Raw genomic sequence first — 21,422 nt, forward strand, 5'->3', positions numbered from 1 at the left:
TGGTCTCCGGTGTGTTGCCTTCAGTATCGTGAGGCGTTCCGATGTGTCAGAACTCTGGGTTTTATGTCTTCCCCGTGCTGGAGAGCATCTTCCAGCCGGACTCAGAGTTCTCATTGCCTGCCTGACGGCTCTGAATGGGCAGCTGTTGCTGTGCAGAGGAGCGGCAGTCTGGTACACATTCCTGGGTTAGAACCGGGGTGTGTTCCTTCCTTCCTTCCTTCCACAAAGCTAGGTTTGAGTCAGCCTTGAAAAACGGTAGTAACAGGCAAGAGAAAATCCTATCCATAACCTGTGACTGATCTTCCAAGTACTAAGCAATAGTAAAAGAGGAAATGGCCTCAAGTTGCACCAAGGGAGGTTTAGATTGGGGAGAAAAAAAATCTTCACTGGAAGGGTTGTCAGGCATTGAAAGAGGCTGACCAGGGAGATGTTGGGAGTCACCATCCCTGTAGGTATTTAGAAGATGTGTAGATGTTGTGCTTTGGTACATGGTTTAGTGGTGGACTTGGCAGTGTGCTAGGTTACCCGTTGAGGGTTTGTTTTTTTCAGCCAAAATTCTATGATTCTGTACTAAAAAGCTAAGCTACCCGACTACTGAAAATATGTTTTTCTCTAGTTCTCCAAATGGCTTCTTTTGGGTGGAAGAGGAAGATTGGTGAGAAAGTTTCAAAAGCTACTTCTCAGCAATTTGAAGCGGAAGCTGCGGATGACAAGGATCTGGCTGATGATGATGACGCCAACTGGGTGCATGCAAGTAAGAGAAAGAAGGAGGTTCTCTTAGAAGACTGTGTAAAGAAAAGTAAGGAGCTGAAGGATGAAGGTGCAAGTTTGGCTGAAAATAGGAGGTACTAACATTTTTACTGTACTTAAATATATATTAAACAGGGATAGCTTTTTATTTCTGTCTTCTGTTACACCTTCGCCTGCCTTGTATTTTACTTTTTATGTTGTAAATGTTTTCTCTGTGGATTTTGGTGTTCTTCTTTCTTTGTTTTTGTGTATTACGTAAAGTGCAATAAATCTTTTGAACAGCAGCAAATAATCTGTTGTATATATGCTTTCGGGCAGGGAGATACAGACTGCTGCATGTTTGTTTTGAGCAGCAGATAATTTTTTGGTACTTTCAGTATCTTAGGTTGGTCTTAGAAATTGAGTTTCCCTTCATCTCTCAGTTAGAAAACAAAATGAAAGCTTAACCTATCCCCGAGTGTAAACATAAACTCTTTTTTTGTGAATTCAGTGCAAAATGTATCTCATAAGAAGTGCTTGTAAAAGCTACTGAGAAGCGCGGAATGGCTTATAACAAATGTGAGAAACAAGTTACAAGAAATGTGGCTTTTGGGAGGTTTATCCCACTCGTTTGTGTTAACACTGTTACATCTGAGGCTTAACAGAAGTTCTGACTTGGAATTGTAGTTTCCATCAGTTACTCTAACACAATAGGTTTAGATTGGGGAGAAAAAAAATCTTCACTGGAAGGGTTGTCAGGCATTGAAAGAGGCTGACCAGGGAGATGTTGGGAGTCACCATCCCTGTAGGTATTTAGAAGATGTGTAGATGTTGTGCTTTGGTACATGGTTTAGTGGTGGACTTGGCAGTGTGCTAGGTTACCCGTTGAGGGTTTGTTTTTTTCAGCCAAAATTCTATGATTCTGTACTAAAAAGCTAAGCTACCCGACTACTGAAAATATGTTTTTCTCTAGTTCTCCAAATGGCTTCTTTTGGGTGGAAGAGGAAGATTGGTGAGAAAGTTTCAAAAGCTACTTCTCAGCAATTTGAAGCGGAAGCTGCGGATGACAAGGATCTGGCTGATGATGATGACGCCAACTGGGTGCATGCAAGTAAGAGAAAGAAGGAGGTTCTCTTAGAAGACTGTGTAAAGAAAAGTAAGGAGCTGAAGGATGAAGGTGCAAGTTTGGCTGAAAATAGGAGGTACTAACATTTTTACTGTACTTAAATATATATTAAACAGGGATAGCTTTTTATTTCTGTCTTCTGTTACACCTTCGCCTGCCTTGTATTTTACTTTTTATGTTGTAAATGTTTTCTCTGTGGATTTTGGTGTTCTTCTTTCTTTGTTTTTGTGTATTACGTAAAGTGCAATAAATCTTTTGAACAGCAGCAAATAATCTGTTGTATATATGCTTTCGGGCAGGGAGATACAGACTGCTGCATGTTTGTTTTGAGCAGCAGATAATTTTTTGGTACTTTCAGTATCTTAGGTTGGTCTTAGAAATTGAGTTTCCCTTCATCTCTCAGTTAGAAAACAAAATGAAAGCTTAACCTATCCCCGAGTGTAAACATAAACTCTTTTTTTGTGAATTCAGTGCAAAATGTATCTCATAAGAAGTGCTTGTAAAAGCTACTGAGAAGCGCGGAATGGCTTATAACAAATGTGAGAAACAAGTTACAAGAAATGTGGCTTTTGGGAGGTTTATCCCACTCGTTTGTGTTAACACTGTTACATCTGAGGCTTAACAGAAGTTCTGACTTGGAATTGTAGTTTCCATCAGTTACTCTAACACAATCTGTGTATTTTGGGCAATTATGTTTGTATAGTGCTGTCAGGGTGCAAAACGTTAAGACAGATCTTTCCTCTTAAGCATTTTACAGAGATTAGAGGCTAAACTCTCAGTGGGAGGCTTTTATTACTTTTAGCAAGTGGAATTATTGACATACCATTGCAGGTGACTTGAGGAAGCAGATTGGAAGGAATGTTTATTCTCTCTGGTGGGAAGTAGTTGCTGTAATTGTATTTTACGTCTAGGCTCTATTTATTGTATATGCATTTGTACAGCATAACCAGACTCGCCTAAATAATGACATACTTAGTGCAGATTGTTTCCTGAAATACCAAAACATAAAACAGTTAAAGAAAAGTCTGAATTGGATTGTGTAGCATTCAGGGTAAAAGGATGGAATCTTGAAATGAAGAAAAGCAAAGACTGAGCACTGCAGGGTAACTAAGGTAGTATCTTAGTTGGTGTTACTTGTGGAGTGGAGAGAAGAGCATCCTGAAAGGGCTTAGGAATAAGCAAGAGGCTGAATAAAGGAAAGAATGGAAAGTAGTATTCTCAGTATGCAAAATCAGTATGATGAAATATGAATTCTATAAGCAGATCGACTACTAATTAGTCAGAGTAGTGATTACCACCTTTGTTTAGTTAGTTCACTAACTTATTTTTCTGGTAAGGGAAGGCAGTGATGGTGTTATACCTCCACCATAGTTTTGGTAGTCTCTGTGTATGTAGTAAGCCTTTTCTGTGGATGAGTGAGATCTGACTGACTTGTGCTTTTAAAGTGAGTCTCGGTGATTTATGTGGGAAAGGAATAATGGTCTTCTTGGGGATTAGAATTTGTACAGCCTGCTTTCTGTGCGCAGTGGCAGACTCGGGAGTGGCATGGGTGAATTGCTTTGATGACGGAAGCTCTGTATGGGTGTTCGGGTTTTTTTTGTGGGAGCTGCTTGAGGAGTACTTGTACCTTCTGTAAGGTGCGCATGAACCTGTTAAACTGAGACTAAGGCACAAACACAGAAAAAAAAATGGTACTGAAGAGAACAGTTTCTGATTGGATTTTTTTTGTATGATAGGAAGATGGGGACACTACCAGAAACAAGTGTTGAATTAGATCGATTTTCCCACGTGCTTCTGTTATTGGTGAAGAAATGGTTTAGTAAATGATGATCTAGAAGTTTGACTGTTACAAAGATGACTCATGAGTGAGTCATCTCTCTGACAGAACAGAGGGAAAAGTTAGATAATGGGCAAGTTTGTGTGCTCCTTTGATGTGTGGGAAGGAGCAATTAAACAAACATGTACAAACGTACACACAGTCTTTCAGGAAGCAGAATGTTGGCTGTTGGTGGAAAGAATAGAGAATAGTCCGGAGGAGAAACTGAGTTTTCTTGTGTGAAGCTTGAAATGCTGGCATCAGTGTGGTTGTGGCCACATAGGTCAGAATAGGAACACACCCTCAAGAAAGCAACCAAAGCAACCAAAAAACCTATCATCCGTGTTATGTCTGTGCTGATAGTCCTGCACTGTTTTAAATCCAGTACAATCCAAAGGCATAAAAGTTTACGTGCTCAGCCTCGATATTGTGAACGCAGAAGGGTGCAGTTACTGTGTATTCTGACAGGTAGGTTGGTAGTCTTTGGCTTGGGACACAAGCTTAAGAACGGGTTTAGGTGAGATTAAACAATGAAGTATAATGTCCTTAAACATGTGGCATGTATAGAGGTGATAGGAAGGAGAAGAAAAACTTCTGTCAGACTAGTATCTTCGACATAATTGAGCTGCATATTCGTACAGGTAGCTTTGCGGTGCTCCCGGGCCGTTTTCAAACGACAAGCGTTTTTATAGCTGGCCCAGTAGGTGGAGATAGAGCTCTACTCAATGTACGCTGAAGTGTGCAAAAATGCTCGTCGAAATACTTCTCTTTTGCAAGAACACTGCTGGAGTTAATTCTTGGTGATTTCCATTTAGTTGTTTAATTTCGCTAAATAAAAGTTAATCCTGTCCTTGCTTCTAATGTGTTTATTTACTATTCCATATTGCACTGAAAAAAATCTCTATCCCTAAGGCTGGTCCTGGCTTGTGGAGATCATGTTTTCAACTGGAACACTCTTATGTTTTGGCTGAGTTTATAGAGACTCATCTATATTAAAATAAATAGTTGATGTCAATTGAGGTGCAAATTTTACTGGTTAATAAAATTTTACTCTTTCCTTCCTTTAGCTTTTGCAGCAGCAAATTAAGTAAGGACATGTCAAAGTGCTATGAGCAGTCCAAATAAGAGGTCAATTTAAAAGAAATATTTGTAGAGGAAATAATTTTTTATTATTTTTTTTATTATTTTTTTTTTTTTTAAAGTGAACTTCTGTGAAATGCTACTTATTCCACATTTTAGCAGTTGAGACTTTTTTTTCCCCCTGGATGCTAATATGCCATCATAACTTCAACATGTGCAGTTTGATTTGTTAGCTTTATAAGCTGTAATTGAGTTTGTCTTTCTCACCAGACACTGCAAAATGTTAGTGTCAGGTGATGAGAGGCACATTTCTTTAAATAAAAAATTGTGTTTAATGTAGTGGTAAGTTATAAAAAAAATAATGTATTTAACAGATGAAGCAGAGGAGTAATACCTGTGTAAATAAAACTGAAAAGGCCTTTTGTCATGTTCTTACATTTGTATTTCTTCAATTTACTTGTGTCTTTCAAGTTTGGATTGTGAGAGGCATGATTACTAATGAGTTAGGACAGTGCTAAAATAATAGCATTGCTTTCATATTATCTTGCTTGTTCATTTTGATGCAACTAAAATAGCAAATGGCAAAAATCATTGTGTCAAAATAGTGTTTCAATTTTCAGTCAATAAAAGTGATGTTACTTACATAATATAGTATTAAGAGGTTTTCCAGAAGTTTCAACATGTATCTTTGGCAGAAACATTTCATCTGTTCAGTAGGTGGAGTTACTTAATGGAGTAGCCTAGGAGAATGGCGTGTGTTAGAGAGATGCAGAGCTTAGGAGGTTGCATGTTTTTCAAATTATCTCCTCCAAGCTCATGAGTGGTTCATCCTGATGTGGAGGAAATAAAGAAAAGGTGATAGGAGTCCTGCATGGGTGTACCAGGAGCTCCTGACAAAATCTAAACATAAGATGGAAATGTGCTAGAGGTGGGAGCAGAGTCATGTGACTCAGGAAAACCATAGGAGTGCTGTCTGAGTATGCAGGGATGGGATTAGGAAAGCCAGAGCCCACCTGGAGTTGAATTTGGTGAGGGATGTGAAGGGCAAAAAGAAGAGCTTCTACAAATGCATTGGCAGCAACAAGAAGAATGGAAAAAATGTGGGTCCTCTGCTGAAAGGGGCATAGAATCTGGTGACAAAGGATACAGAACAGGCTGAGGTACTCAATGTCATCTTTGCCTCAGTCTTTAGTGATGAGGCTTGCCTTCAGGAGCCCAGGCCTGAGACCAGAGGGAAAGTCTGGAGCAAGGAAGACTTACCTTTGGTAGAAGAGTAGTAGACTGAAATGTTTGGACAAACCTGACATAGAGAAGTTAAGGGAACCTGATGGGGTGCATCCATGAGTACTGAGGGAACTGGTTGATATCATTGCAAAAACTGTTCAATAGCATTTGAAAGATCGTGAGATCTGGGGATGGTTTCTGAGGGCTGCTAGAAAGCCAAGTCACTTCTTATCTTCATTAAGGGTAAGAAGGAGTATTCAGGCACTTAGAGGCCCATCAACCTAAAATCTGTCTCTGGGAAGGTGATGGAGCAAAGAATTATTGAAACCATTTTTAAACACAGGAAGCACAAGAAGGTTATTTGGAGTAGCTGGCATTGATTACCACAGGAGGTATCATGCTTGGCCAACCTGACAGATGACATTGATCAGAGGACAGCGTGTGGAATTTCCGTCCATGTTGATCCTCAGAACCTGAGTGCACAATAGCCTTAGCAACCTGCTTTAGCAGTCCTGACTTTGAGCACAGTGATTGGGCTATATAATCTCCTGAGGTCCATTCCAGTCTTTGCCATTCTGTAATTATATCCCATGAAAACTAAAGATGCATTTAGAATACAGAGTATAAGTTCTCCAGACTTGAATTAAGCTGTATAGGATGTTACTGTGGAACATTTTTTGGTGGATGGGAAACTTCTCTCTGTTTCTTGAATGTATTTTTCATTTTGTTTCACTAGTCCATAAATCTTTGGAATACTTTGTTTACAGAGGAAGATGCAAAAATATGGGCAGTCTTTGCTCTGCCTTGTTCCCATCTCTATCTGCTGACTGACTTAATTTTAGAAAAAGATGTATTTTTGAAAGTTAGAAAATTAAAACAGTACATAATCTGGGCACTTAGAAATTTAGCTTATGATGAAAGTAGGAGAATATGTTAAGTGCTCACTCCTATTATTTCATGTGGGCTGAAAAGTAGCTGTTTGGTATTGGTCTCGGGAGCAATTTGCATGCCCAGTATAATTAGCTATTCCATATAGTGCTTACCTCCTTTCAGTGAGTGACCAATGCCAGTGTTCTCCAAATAAAGTGAAAATTTTCAATCTTGGTAGTTTCTGTCTTTGATTAGTTTGAGTGTTTTCTAAGGTCAGTCATGAATAAAATGCAGAGGAAGTAGGTAGGGTTATCACTCTTAAGTAAAATTGTATAGTATAAATAGGGGCTTGATTTTAAAATAGTCATGACTTCTAGTCAGAACACCTGACCACTTTTAAATGTTTTCAGTGCTTAGCTTTACTGTCTTTTGTGTGTGTATACATAAAACTTCCTTGCTGTTAGCTTCCCTGAGAATGCCTTTCACATGATAAGCTCACAAAATGAGACTAAGGGTGTGTAAGCTGTAACTCTTGAGTGCAGAACACCTGAACTGAAGCAGAAGAGAGACTGAACAAGTATGGACTTCTTACCTCCAATTTTGGGAAAGGCACATGTTGCAGCTTCTCTCTTATTAGTCAGAACATATTGTTTGTTTTGCCGGCCTCATAACCTTTCTACAGAATTAAAAAAAAAAAAAAAAAAAAAGTGTAAGTGTTTTGCAGTGTTTAACATCCTCCCATAAACTGCCGTGTGAAGTAATATGCTGATTTTTGTCTTTAAGTTAATTGTTATTGCTAGCTTTATTGTTTTTTCTCACTAACTGACAGAGTTGTTGCTTCCTGGTGATGCATCTAGTTTTCTTCCCTCATCGAGGAGGAAGTTCTTTGCAGAATGTTTGTTTTAAACAGTTCCTTGTGTTAAAATTGCAATTGATCTTAAATTTAACTGTGTACCTTTTGTTCTGGCAAATACTGTTTTCCAACAACTGCTTATTATTTGGCAAAACTGGAGTTCAGTTTTGAAATTCTTACCAATTTATTGCATTTACTTTTGAGAGTGTTTGCAAGAAAAATTGTAGATTATTTAAGAGCTTGAATAATTATTAATGTATTTTTTTGTTAGAATTATTGTTAGTTGAGGATATTCAGTTGTGACATTATAGTATTTGTTTTAATTATTCATATTTATGTAGGTATCTATTTGTAGATAGAAACAGAGTGTATTCATGGAACAACTGTAGAAACACATGTATTTTTTTTTCCTTAAGTAGAAAATATAATTTAATTTATGCCTATATATTACCCTGTCTTAACTTGAAGCACTCAGTGGGGTCAGCCAACACACAAATCTGTCTCTTCACAATGTAAGGAGGAAGAGGTGTCTAGATAATTCAGCTCACGTAAGAACTGAAATTGCCATTTGGAGGTTAACCCTGTACATACATTATGCATGTACCAGGACTGCTTTGTGGTGCTTTTGCCTTCCTGAACAGAGTGGCTGTAGACAAACTGGAGGAGTGCTGGTTGTCCACAGCCATGGCAAGGACCACTCCGTGAGACTGGGAGTGTAGCTGCTCAGCTGCTACTGCCCAGGAGTGGTCCCTGGCACTGGGAGTCTTGGTAGCGCAGGAACCACCTGCCAGGAGACAGGCTGACTGAGGGCTTTGAGTCCAGGCATGAGGTGAGTTACCTCAGCATGTGTGGGAGGGATCGGGCATAACTGATAATACCTGTTTGGAGATGAAGGATAATTTGTGCATTACCTGTCTTTGGATTTAAGTTTAGGAGTCTGTTCATTCTGTGCATGAAATATAATTTGCAGAATATGGAAGTGAGAAGCTGTTGTATTCACTGGGTGTGTGCTGTGTAGTGTTTGTTTTAAATGAACTCTGAAAATGTGCCTGCCTACTTAAAAATCCCATCTACTTAGATACGTAGAGTATGTTACTGGAGTTGAAGAGACACTATTTTTTTTGGTAAAAGTTTAATCAGTATATATTTTTATATTAATATCTCTCTATAGAAGAGTCATGCCTGACAATTACTTTCTTCTTTCTAATGCATGTAAAGTTACTGAAAAACAATGAATACTCACGTCTGATTTTTATATTTTATTTTAAAAAAAAAAGGATTTTCTTCTTAGTAATCAGTATGGCAGGGATTGTTGGTTTCTGAATTTTTACACTGCTAGCTGCTTCTCTTGTTTAATTCCTAGCTCCTCTTCCAGACCACTTTTTTAATGGCCAAATAGAATATTTGCATCTAATCCCAGACTTAACTCTGTAGTACTTCTTATGGACCTATAAGGAATTATGTATCATAACAGACTGTGAATAAATAATATGAAAATATTAGTATTATGTTATTATTTTTGTTACTTGTTATTTTATCACTCATCGTACCTGTGCTTTAAAACTTAAGTATAAAAAAAAATGAAAGTAAGAAATGTAAGAAAATCTAGAAGTTTATATTAGTAATCTAAGCAGTTCTTGTTCAGAAATACCACTTGGGGCCTTTTCCATGTACTTTTCATGACAAAAACTGGCAAGAGTTGCTCTGCTGTAGTACTGCTGTCACAATATCTAGGATTCCCTGTATTAATGGCATTATGTATTGGAATGTGCATATAGTAAAAGAGGATTGTATTTAATTTTTTTCAAAGTTACAGTTTTGTGATCTAAGTTAAATACACCTAGTTACCTTTACTTGATTAATAAAACCCATGTATTTAGAAATTATGTTTTCATGTTATTTCTCTTCATAGGGGAAGCTGCAGAGGAAAAATAAATCAATCTCCTAATTTAGTACATTTTCCAGTTGCTCTTAAACAAAGCCTAGGGATTGTTGCTAACATAATATTCCCCTCCAGCTCTTTAGTTTTAACTGTCTTTATGGAAATTAATTTTGAAACAGTAATTCAGTATCTCTTGCATGATCCTCACTGCACATGATGTGTAGCTGTTGACCATATCTTCTAAAATTAAATTGTACTGAATTTAAGCGATCACAATTGCCCATCAGCATTCGTTTCAGGAGTTCTTTAAAGTAGTAGGATATGGCAATATGTTTTGTTACAAGTGTCTTGGATTCATTACTATGCCAACTTGCTTTCTAATTCTTTAACTGGTGTCATCCTTGTCTTACGGCCTTTTACTAAGGTATCCCTAAATGTAGATATCCTTAACATGGAAAGGATGGTTGGCAGTAAGTGTTCAGAATAAAAACTCCATAGGAACAGTGTCTTGTTCCGTCAGGTCTTTTCAAGGGTTAGTTCAAATACTGGGTGGGGAAAATCAAGAACAGTACATTCTCATTTTTCTTCCAGGAAATATTTGACATTATAGGACTGCTCGTAAGAGCTGATTTCACAATGTAGTATACTACCACAAGAAAAATACTTGCAAAGGTCTCGTACACTAACGTATAGTTATAAAATTATTAAAAAAATAATTTTTTGGGGATCTTGATGACTTCTATTGCTTTTTGTCCTGATCGTTTATTTACATGGGAGTTAACAACTGTCAACAAAGTAGACTAATTAGTTAAATTTTATCAGTGTTGAGTTAATTGAAAGTAGGGGCTGGTGTACCTGCAACCTAGCTTTGGTTGTTTACAAATTAGGTGTGTAGTCAAGGGTTGCAGTTCCATCACTGGTTAAGCTGATTTCTGTCAGGTAGTGTGACCCAGCTCTCCTCCTCATTTCTACCCTTTGCAATAGTGCTTTTTTTGTTTTGGATTGGTTTTGTTTTGTGTTTTGGTTTTGTTTTACTTCAGGGGGAGCCACACAGAACTGAATTTTGCTATTTTGAAGCCAGTTCAAACTGATAATTTTTAGAGGCTGCCAGTACTGTGTACTGGTCATGTTTTCATACCAGTCTCTGGAGTTTCACTGTCTCTAGCAACTAAATGACAAATCGTTAAACTTTGTTTTGTCTTTGACCTGTCAGGTTGTAATAGAAATCTGATGTAGACTCTGGCTTAAGCTTTTTGTCTTCTGCAAAAATTAAGAAATGACAGTTACAACTTGAGAATTATTATTTTTTAAACTAAGTTCTTTGGACGAGAGATGCTGATGACAAATAATGGATTGAATTCAGCTGGCTCCACAATCCTGCTTTACTGTTAGAAATGGAAGACACCTGTTAAACAGCATAAACTTAGTGGAGGGAGTTCAGTAGCCTAGGCTTCTCTGTAGGAAGTTGTATTTGTCTGGAAGCTTTAATACAAGCTTTCCTTTTCAAGGCAATTGGCTCTTGTGAAAATGATAAATTCACCCTCAGTTGGATTTGGATGTTGCCATAGATGTTTCTCATTGCCTTTAACATAGTCTGCCAGTCAAACTGTTTTGTTTGTCACAAGGTTAGCTTTCCCGGGTCTTGCTCACTCATGTCTTGTTTTCCTGGAGATAATATTTGAAGTATTGTGTGTTCTAAAATATAACTGTAGTTTAGTGAAGTATTTCAACTTTCAGTCTTCAAAGAGCATTTCTGTTCTGAATTTGATTTATATTTATTGCGACTTCAGAAAGGATGTAAATAGGGGCTTAGTATAGAAAAGGTTTGTGTAAAACATTCTAGAGGATAGGATCATATGTTGAGAATTAAATAAAAAAAATCCAATATATAAAAAAACCACATTGGTTTAGTAAGCTTTTGCTAGACCATCTTCCTCTCACTGCCAAGTTGAAAAATCTCTTTGTAAAGCTCTTACTATGGAGGTGGTAGGAAGCTATTTGCTGAAGGTGCTATTTGTTTACAACACATTCAGTTTCATGACTATCAGGACATTTGTCTTGTTTTATAAAGTAAGGACAGAACTTCTCCAACATCCAAACTTGTAATTGAGAAGTTAAAGTTTAGCTGTCATGTGAAGTAATTAAAATATAGTGGTGTCATTGCTGCCAAAGTAAAGCTCTGTTCTTCATGTTCGTGTACCCAAATGGAGATTTTGCAATTAGGAACTGCTTGATGTTTTAGAACAAATTAGTGTCTGAGGGGGTCATAGCCTAGATTAGGCTTCTGACTTGATTTAAGAAGCAGGAGCTTGTTTACTGGGGGAAAGCAAGAGCAAGAAAGTAAAGTGAGATAAGGAGAGTGCAGAACAACTTTTGAAAACTCACTTATAATAACTCTATATTAAAACATTTGTCTTTGCCTTCAAAAATGTAGCAGAATTCCAATACTTCTGTTGAGGGTGGAACTGAATGAATGAGGTTTCAGAAATTATTTTAGTAGCTGATTTCTTTTGTGAGATTCAAAGTGAGAAAGGAATTCCAAGCAATACTGGAAAAAAAGTGTTGATACACAGAATAAAAGAAATAAATACTAAAAATAGAATAATAGGTATTAAAATGTCCTAATTATTGTACAGAATAAATTGCTGTCATAAAACTTCAGGAAGTCTTATGTAAATTACTGTTATAAACAATTGTTACATGGAACATTGCGTAAGTATGAGGGAAATCCTTAGCCTGGCTTTTTTTCTTTCTGGATATTTTATAGTTTTTTAATATTGTTTAACTGTTCATGAGGATGCACAAGTTTTGGTCATCATGTTCTGATAATGAATTGAGATTGAGAGAGAGACATTTTAAGTATTGAGCAAAACAGGAAAGACCAGATCCAACAGTGAAGCTATCAAGCTTTGATTACTTCCTTCTTTATTTTTTTTTGTCCAGAAGAAGGATCTTCCATTTCACAGATGTGTTACAGCTGTGTGCATTATTGCAACAAACTAGTGTATATTGTCCTGTTTGCTTTTCTGAAAGTGTGTTGCAAATTTATGGGTACTTTAATGGAAAGGAGGTCCTTGCAGAACTCATGATATTCTTTGTAAATTTTCCCTGATGGGTAGAGCATAGGATTTACATAATAAAATAAGAAGTAGTAGAAGAATTAATTTTGGAAGTTAGGATTCAGAAGCATAGGATACTGTTGACTAAATGGCTTAACTATTCCTCACCAGTAATTAATGTAGATAAAAACATCTGAAATATTAATATTCTGTTGAATCTTTAATGTTTTGGGGTTTTTTTGCATCTCATGTTGTATTGTGGGGAAAAAAAATCAAAGAGCTAGCCAGACAGTTTTTGCTGTTACTCTTTTTTGATAGACAATATTATGTGTATGCAAAATCACACTGCCAACAAAAGTCACCATCTGAATCTATTGCTTCTTGTAAGGTTGTTATCAGTGGAAACATAACAGCATTTTAACTGACTAGTTATGTCCATCATGGAAACTGAAGCATAAACTTGTCTCATCTGTTCCTTTACAGAACATTTTTTGCCTAGTCACACTGAGGCTCGCCAGTCCTTGCCTCTGCAGTGCTGATAGTGAGAGTTCCCACTCTTCTTGCCATTTCATATGTACAATTTGTGTCTTAATCATCTTGGGATTTGAGGTCTCTGATAACATTCTTCCAGTTCTGAATGGTGACGTCCAGTCTCTATGCAATCTGTATATATATGTATTATCTCCTCGAAGGTAGATTGTACTCTTTATTTCATATCTATACATCACTTATTTCAGGACACTTGATGATTTTTGCTGACCAGTATTTGCACTGGTAGTTTATGGTTGCTTTACATGAATGCTTTTGAAAAGTTTCAGCTATGTGGGGAGGTTTATATGGTACGTGCCTGCGTAAAATTTTATGGTATTTTCATAAAAATAAGTTTAAATTGCCCTCTAAGTTGCAAAATGCTGTAGAGAGTTACGTATTTCCTCTGTCTTTATCTCCTCTCTGTTTTTAATATATAACTCCTGTCATTATTACTCTGCGATGTCAACATTATCAAATATTGTAAAGAGGCCAGAAGTAATAGAGGGAAAGAAAATGAAGGGGAATTACATTATTTAGTACAAATACCAAGAACATGTCAACCAGATGAAATGGAACCGCTCAGAGTAGAGTGTGAACAGACTATTGCTTTATCATCTCCTCCAAAATACTTTGCCCTGTTAATACCCTATCCTTGAGCATCATATTTTTGCACTGTCATTTTGAGAAGGACAAATACTGATACTGAAATCCCAGAATTTGATATTTTTTGATACTTTTTTCTTGTTGCTGTTGACAGCTTTTGACTTCTTGCCCTAGTTTCTGTGAATGATTTCTGAGAACCAGTAGGATCATGACAGGAGGTAAAAGAGACAGAGCTGTCAATTATTTGTGGATACATAATTAAAGGTTAAAAAGATTAAATGCATGCTAAAGTTAGAGTAAAGCAGATGGTACTCATCATTCTAGCTCTACTACTATGTTTCTAAAGGCTATCTGAATAAATAATTCTCAGGACCAGAACATGACCTCAGACAACTTTTCTTCTACATTTTTCTTCCTGCTTTTTTTCAGAGGAACTTGAAGCTGTTTTGAAGAACTAAAGGTCTTATTTAAAACTTCATTTCAGCAATAAAAGTACATTACTTTTCTGTGGATATAACTATTGCAGTATCTGATACTTGATTTATATTAATTTGCAGCTTTTATTAGGGTACTAAAATAGTGAATTGATTTTACTGAAAGTATACAGTTACTTCTCTTTTGAAGCTTGTAAGCTTACGGCTGTTCTTATTGCTTAAATAATGAAATGACAAGTGCAGGAGTGATAAAACTTGTATTCCTGTTCTTGATTTGAATTTCCATGTGTAAACCTCAGTTCTGGTCCTATATATAATTTTTTATTTTGGCTTCCTGTAGAGGTCTTTCCCATGAAAATTTTATTTTATAGTCAATTTTTATTTTTAAATTTTAATTTGTTATGTTACAAGACTGGGATTTAACAAAATACCACCCGTGTTCATAGAAGGTTGCAAAGCAGCTTCTGCGCCCTATACAGAGTTCTTTAGGTGTTTTCTTTTTACCAGTTGTTTTCTGACACTAGTGTTGAAGATGAAAGTAATGGAAAATGGTGGGGTTTTTTAGTTACATCTAAATAATTAATATTCATTTTAAGGTCTTAAATTAATACAGAAGTTGTATGACATGCTGAGTGTTCTCTTGTATGAGAATATTTCTCAAAGGTGTAGAAGGTCTTCACAATTTCTGTTCTTAGTCACATATACTGTAAATCGTATTAGACTGATTAGAACTGTTATTTCCTCTGTATCAACAACTTATTTTAGCATTGCCTTTTTAGACAGAAGAGTGGTTGTTCTACTGTATGTTTAAGCCATATTATGTTCATTCTTCTTTATTTTTTTTTGTTTACTCCTTCACCTGTTCTTTGAATCTTTTCTCCTGCAGTCCAGCTCTGCATAATCTCCCAGCTTAAAAAGAGAAGTCTGTTCCTGTAGTCAGCATCTCCTTTGCTTTTTATTTCTTTCCTTTTTTTTTGTGAACTGCATAAGTACTGATTAGTGTTCTTTTTCTCTAGCTCTCTCTAAAGACTCAATTTGACCCTATAGTAGATGAAAATTGTTCTTGCTGATTTTTCTGGTGGCCACAGACTATGCATTCATGTTCATCCTCTATGATAGGAGTATTTGACAATTAGCCATATTCTCTTTAAAATCTGGTTTTCTTCTTCTTTTCCTTAGCTTTGACAGTGTTTTTCCTTATTCTTCTGTAACATCTGATTGTAGGAGTTCCCCTTCAAGTATCTAGGAATTACCAGGAGTCACATTGCCTCATCCCTGTGCCTGACTGACATGGTACTCCTGTGATCTGCCTCTCTCCTGCAGACCTGTCTCATTTTGTGTGAATTTAATACCATCTCATTGCTACAGTATCTTCAGACATTGTCAGTGTCACTCTGAGCCTGCCCTGTCTCAATCTCTTTGAGTTCAAGAAACCATATTGGAGTAAAGCTACAGGACTCAAGATCCTGTGTGGTCTGCAGTGATGGTTTTTAGCACATATATATATATATATATATGCTTTTACATATATATGTGTGCATGTGTGTATAATAATAGAGTCATAAAATGTGTTTGGTTGGAAGGAACCTCTAAAGGTCATCTAGTCCAACCCTCCTACAGTAAGCAGGTACATCTCACACTAGGACAGATTAATCTGAGCCCTATCAAACCTGACCTTGAATGTCTTCATAGATGGGGCCCCCACGACCTCTTTAGGCAGTCTGTTCCAGTGATCCACTGCCCTTACAGTGAAGAACTTTTTCCTGATGTCTGACCTATATCTACCATTCTCTAGCTTGAAACCATTACCTCTTGTCCTATTGTTACATGCCATTGGGAACAGCTCTTCCCCAGCCTTCTTTTAGGCTCCTTTCAGTTATTGGAATGTCACTATAAGGTCCCCCTGGAGTCTTCTCCAGGCTGAACAACCACAACTCTCTCAGCCTGTCTTCATAAGAATGGTGCTCCAGCCCTCTGGTAATTTTCGTTGCTTTCCTCTGGACATGCTCCAACAGGTCCACATCTTTCTTGTGTTGGGGGCTCCAGAGCTGGATACAGTACTCCAGGTGAGATCTCACCAGGGCAGAGTAGAGGGGCAGAATCACCCTCTCTGTGTGCTGGCCACACTTCTTTTGATGCAGCCTAGGATGCTGTTGGTCTTCTGGGCTGCAACTGCACATTGGTGGCTCATGTCCAGCTTTTGATCCACTAATAACCCCAAGTCTTTTTCCACAGGGCTGCTCTCTAGCCTGTCTTCCCCCAGCCTGTATTGATATCTCTGGTTGCCCCAGCCCAGGTGCAGGACCCTGCACTGGGTCTTGTTGAACCTCATGATGTTCACCTGGGCCCACTTCTCCAGCTTGCCCAGGTCCCTCTGGATGGCATCCCATCCCTCTGGCATATATTGACTGCCAGCTTGGTGTCATCAGCAAACTTGCTGAAGGTGTTCTCAGTGCCCCTGTCAATATCATTAATGGAGATATTAAACAACAGTGGTCCCAGTACAGATCCCTGGGGGACACCACTTGTCACCATCTTCCATCTGTACATTGAGTGATTGACCCACGACTGTCTGGATGTGACCAGCATGCATATATATATTTATATATATTTATACACAGACATACACGTATGTATGACTGAAAAAACTGATTTCTGTAACTTGAATGTGTTTGGTTTGGGGTTTTGTTGTTTGTTTTTTTTGTTTGTTTGTTGTTTTTTTTTTACACAGAAGAATCCTATTAAATATTTGTTACAGGGATACAAATTTGTTTCAATGTTTTTGTTTAAGAGTTCAAGAGATCCTGTTTTCCTGGAAGTGGTGTTGAAAAGTAAAGTGTAAGCATGAGATGCTTATTTCTAAAGTTTAGCAAGCTGTAGTTAAATGTGCCAAGTCTGTATAGCTGTTGAATGGTTAGTAGCGTGTCTGAAGAGAGCAGTTTTAGTGCTTTAGGAGAGCTTTGGGATTTCATGTTCTATTCAATGGATTGTGCCAATTTTTATTTTATCTTCTACACTAAAGCTATCCCAGATGTGTACAGTTCTCAATAATTTATTCAGTTTTATGCCACTGCAATAAGAGAAAATAAAATTTTAGTTCTGGTTATAGTTGTATAATTTGTTTATAGGAAGGTGTGCTGTTTTACTGAAATCACTGTGTGTAGAAAAGGTTAAGTATACTATATCTCTACACTCAAATCATAATTCAATACTTCAAAATAGGATAGTCTTAAAAATACTTTATATTATTCATGTTCAGATGCTTAGTTACAATGTATGTACAGGTTAGGTTTTTACTTTTGCTGGAACTATTGATTTGATATTCTAGAAAATAAAGATATGGCCATCATTATTCTGTGACTTCCTGACTGCGACATAAGTTTTTATGATCATCCTAGATATTTAAAAAGTAGTGAACCTATTTGTTGTAAGATTATATTTTGCTTAGAATTTAATTTAGGCAAGAGATGTTTCATCATGTTTCATCTTAAATCATGTATCACTGAGGTTGCTGTTGTTTTAGTATCATATAATCTTAGGGAATGTAGGAGATTCTGTATTCCAACTCCTACTCAAGGCAAGATCAGCTAAATCAAGTTGCTGAGGACATTGTCTGATTAGGTTTTGGATATTTCCCTTGGTGGAGATTTGTTTGAACAGAATTTTCTGTGCTTTAGTTTCTGCCTGTTGCTTCTTGTCCTGTCACTGAGCATGACTGAGAATAGTTGCATCCTCTTTATCCACTTCCAAAATGGGTATTTTTACACTTTGATAAGATCCCCCTTGAGCCTTCCCTTCCCTAAACTGCATAGTCCCATCTCTCTGGGCTGCTCCTTATATGACAGATGCTCCAGGCTCTTTAATCATCTTTGCTGCCCATTGCTGGACTGACTCCAGTATGTCAATGTCTGGTATAGTGGCCAGCCCAGAACTGGACCCAGCACTCCAGATGTGGTCGCATCAGAGCTGAGGTAAATTACCTCTCTGTCTGCTGATGATGCTAAGGCAGGCCAGGATGCTGTTTGGATTCTTTACTTCAAGGGCATGTTGTTGGCTTTTGTTCAACTTCTTGTCCCTCAGGAAGCTTCAGTCTTTTACTGCAAAGCTGCTTTCTAGTCAGTAGGCTCCCAACCAAGTGGTGATTGGGATTAATCTCCACTTTGATAAATATCAGAGGTTTCTGAAGAACATTGTAGCTTCTTCTGTGGCTGGATCTGTGATTTTTGAGTCTTGTTCTTGTTTCTGGAATACTGTTTTTGATACAAGCTATTTTAATTATTGAAGTGCTAGGTTTCATATCTGTTTTTCTGGATGGACGTAAGATTCAAGTACATGTCACCGTGTATCAGCTTTGCCATAGCATGTGTCCTGAACATGTGTGCTCTCTCTACATATCGGGCAGGTGGGAAGAAATTCAGGTAGACATCAGTGGAACAGCAATAAGCTAAGATTTTCTACTTCACTTTTGCTAGCAATGACGTTAGCAGTTTTTGCAGCTCAGGTGTTGCATGGAAACTTCTTACCTGCTAGTCATTCAACTGTATGTGACATCTACTTGCTAAGAAAAAAAACGGGAATAGCAAATGGAATGCTCATTAAATTTGTGTTAAACCCAAAGCAGATGCCATATTTACATTAGTTTCCTTTTCAAAACTAGTTCTCTCTCCTTATGCTAGTAAGTTCCTGTACAGTTCATCTTTAAAAAGATGCTGACAGTAAAATGATCTGATTTTTATTTATTATGTGACACTAGCTTACTTCTCATTTCAGTCAAGATGTATGGGTTTTGTAACAATTACTGGAACACTGGCAACTTCTTGGAACCCCTTCAGTAAGGGGTTTGGTATTTAATACAGTATATAATCTTTTCCTTGAAAATAATTACCTAGGAAATTCTTTGATGGGCTATCTTTATGGAAAGACATTTTTCCCTAATTTGCATTACTGGAGCAAGCAAGCAACGTGGCTCATTTTCTCTTAATATGAACAGTGTCAATAGTTTTTCCTGGAACAACAATGGAAACATGATTTTTGCCAAGTATTTGTAAGAACAGACTAGTCATGTTTTGTCAGACTTTCTTCTTAAGGAAATACATGCACTGAAAAGGTCAGTATTTCACAGCCATGTCAATATCTCCACACTGCAAACAGCGTAGTCAGTCTTTCTGAGTAGGGGGTTCAGCATGTACCTGCAGACAAATCATCCTTCTCCAGCCTTCTGCTGTGTTCTAAGTCTTGGGAAGAAATTCCAGCGTTCTGTTGTCAGTTCTTTTGGATCATGCTTTCTGAGGCTCCCAGGCAGAGTTGAGTCACTTACTGGTCATACACGGAACACAGGTAGCAAAACATTTCTGTGAATGGACAGCCTCTTTTCCCTTGCCCGTCTGTTTTGTTGGCAGATTGTTGACAAATTGGCAGCAAAACCCAGCAAGATTTGGTGGAATATTTGCTTATATTTGGCACTCCCTTCAGAGGACACATGTTCTCGCTGTGAGTTTTTATCCCATTCAGATTGACACTTTGAGCAGTGAGGTCCCTCTCTAGAAGTAAAAATAAAGACTCCTGAAATGCAATTTTTATCTTACATCTTGCCCTTGCCAGAATGTCAGTGTTGTTGCTTTCCTTCTAGTTGCGGAAGTCATGACTGTATTTGCTCTGTTTTCAAAATTGTATTTTTCTAAACTTTTTTTGCTACAATCACAATATTGTGCCTTACTGCATGGCCAGTACACAGCCTAACCGAGCTGAGGACTTCCCTTATTTATGTGGGTTTTATTATCCTATATCTGTGCTAAGTCTTTAGCAAAATTATAGTCTTGTACTGAAAAAGTAGTTCTTGCTATCTAAGCTTAAAGCTTCTGCTGAAATATGAAGAATATGTGATTTCCTTTAGTATGAACACCTGCCCATGGAGATTGAATTGAGATGTGAAATGCACAGCTGGTGGCTAAGCTTTGGGCAAACGTGGTAATTATGAAAACATCCTTTGATGTTTAATTTGACTGCTAAACACACTTACCAATGTCATTTACAAATTAACAATACCCAAATCCTCATGAGAGTTTGACTTCCACTGCATTGTTTTTCTCATCTACTCTTCTATTCCAGATTAGACTTTCTAAACTTTTCATGTGACTGCTCTGGAAAACCTTGAGGTGTCATACAACCTAGAGGACTGAAAAATGGGGAAAGAAAAGGAAAGGAAAAATGGGGAATAGGGGAAGATAAAAACTATTTCCATATGAAATGCAAAATTACTTGTTTTCTCTATACTATTGTATACAATTGTAGTGTATGTTTCTATCACAAGAAACTGTTTTCATACCTTTGCAGTGAAAATATTACAAGTACAGGAGTTCCTACCGAGTTCTATAAAAAAGGTGGATTTTGAAATGTGGCACAGCACAGTCTCAGTAATGTTACCACTTTTAGGGCTGGAAGACTGCACCCCTGTAGCTATGTCTTACTATGGTGTTAAAGGTCCTCAATTTGGTTCCAAACCCTACTATGCATTTGTCAAAGTTTTACCTCTTAGTTGAAGACAACGACCTACTTTTTATTGGTTTTTGTTCAACTCTCCTGAAGTTTTTTCTGTTTTCTAGGGAAGGGCAGCATATTATGAAGCTACTGTGTGTTTTCCTGAAGTTGAGTGATTTCAGCATATTTTAAACTGAAAATAAATTTTCAATTACAACCGTAGCATATTGAGTTCAGATTATGTTTATGCTTGACTAAGGATGATTTTGACAATAAAGGGAACTGGATTTAGTTAAAGATTTCTAGTTTTAAGTAATTGCTTTGCCATAGGTTTGCTATATTGACTTGTAAGTTTGCTTAAGGCCAGCTGTACAGTAGTTCTTTATATCCATTTGGTCAGAAGAATAAATGGCCCAGGTCCTGAAAACAAATCAGCATGTCGTATGGGGAAGTGGTTAGAAAAATATTTCATACTAATGGGATACCATGGCACTTGGTTTAGGACAATGTCAAGATATACATAGAAATCTCTAATATCTTTAAATATAGTGAGACTATGATGCTGTTTCAACTACAGGTACCGAGAAGCTATTCACAAGTGGGATGAAGCAATTCAGTTAACTCCAGAGGATGCTACTCTTTACGAGATGAAATCACAGGTAAAGCATGGCAATTCTTAATCAGTTTAGAAATGAAAATAGAAAACATTTTGCTTTTGAATGGATACTATGCAGCGTC

The 21,422-nt window shown here is 37.3% G+C and overlaps 1 protein-coding gene across 1 annotated transcript in view; it reads left to right on the forward strand.

The window, feature by feature from the left end:
• The first annotated feature begins 1,706 nt into the window (after positions 1 to 1,706).
• The window catches only part of TTC33 (tetratricopeptide repeat domain 33), a 36,087-nt gene continuing 16,371 nt past the window's right edge, over positions 1,707 to 21,422 (forward strand). Inside the window, exons 1-2 of the mRNA XM_010008712.1 lie at positions 1,707 to 1,931; positions 21,262 to 21,343. Of these exons, the coding sequence (XP_010007014.1) occupies positions 1,711 to 1,931; positions 21,262 to 21,343 (303 nt within the window). The 5' untranslated portion in view covers positions 1,707 to 1,710. The remainder of the gene's footprint in view (positions 1,932 to 21,261; positions 21,344 to 21,422) is intronic.

This window comes from Chaetura pelagica, unplaced genomic scaffold, assembly GCF_000747805.2.
Source record: "Chaetura pelagica isolate M959 unplaced genomic scaffold, ChaPel_1.0 scaffold31, whole genome shotgun sequence".
Lineage (NCBI taxonomy): Eukaryota > Metazoa > Chordata > Aves > Apodiformes > Apodidae > Chaetura > Chaetura pelagica.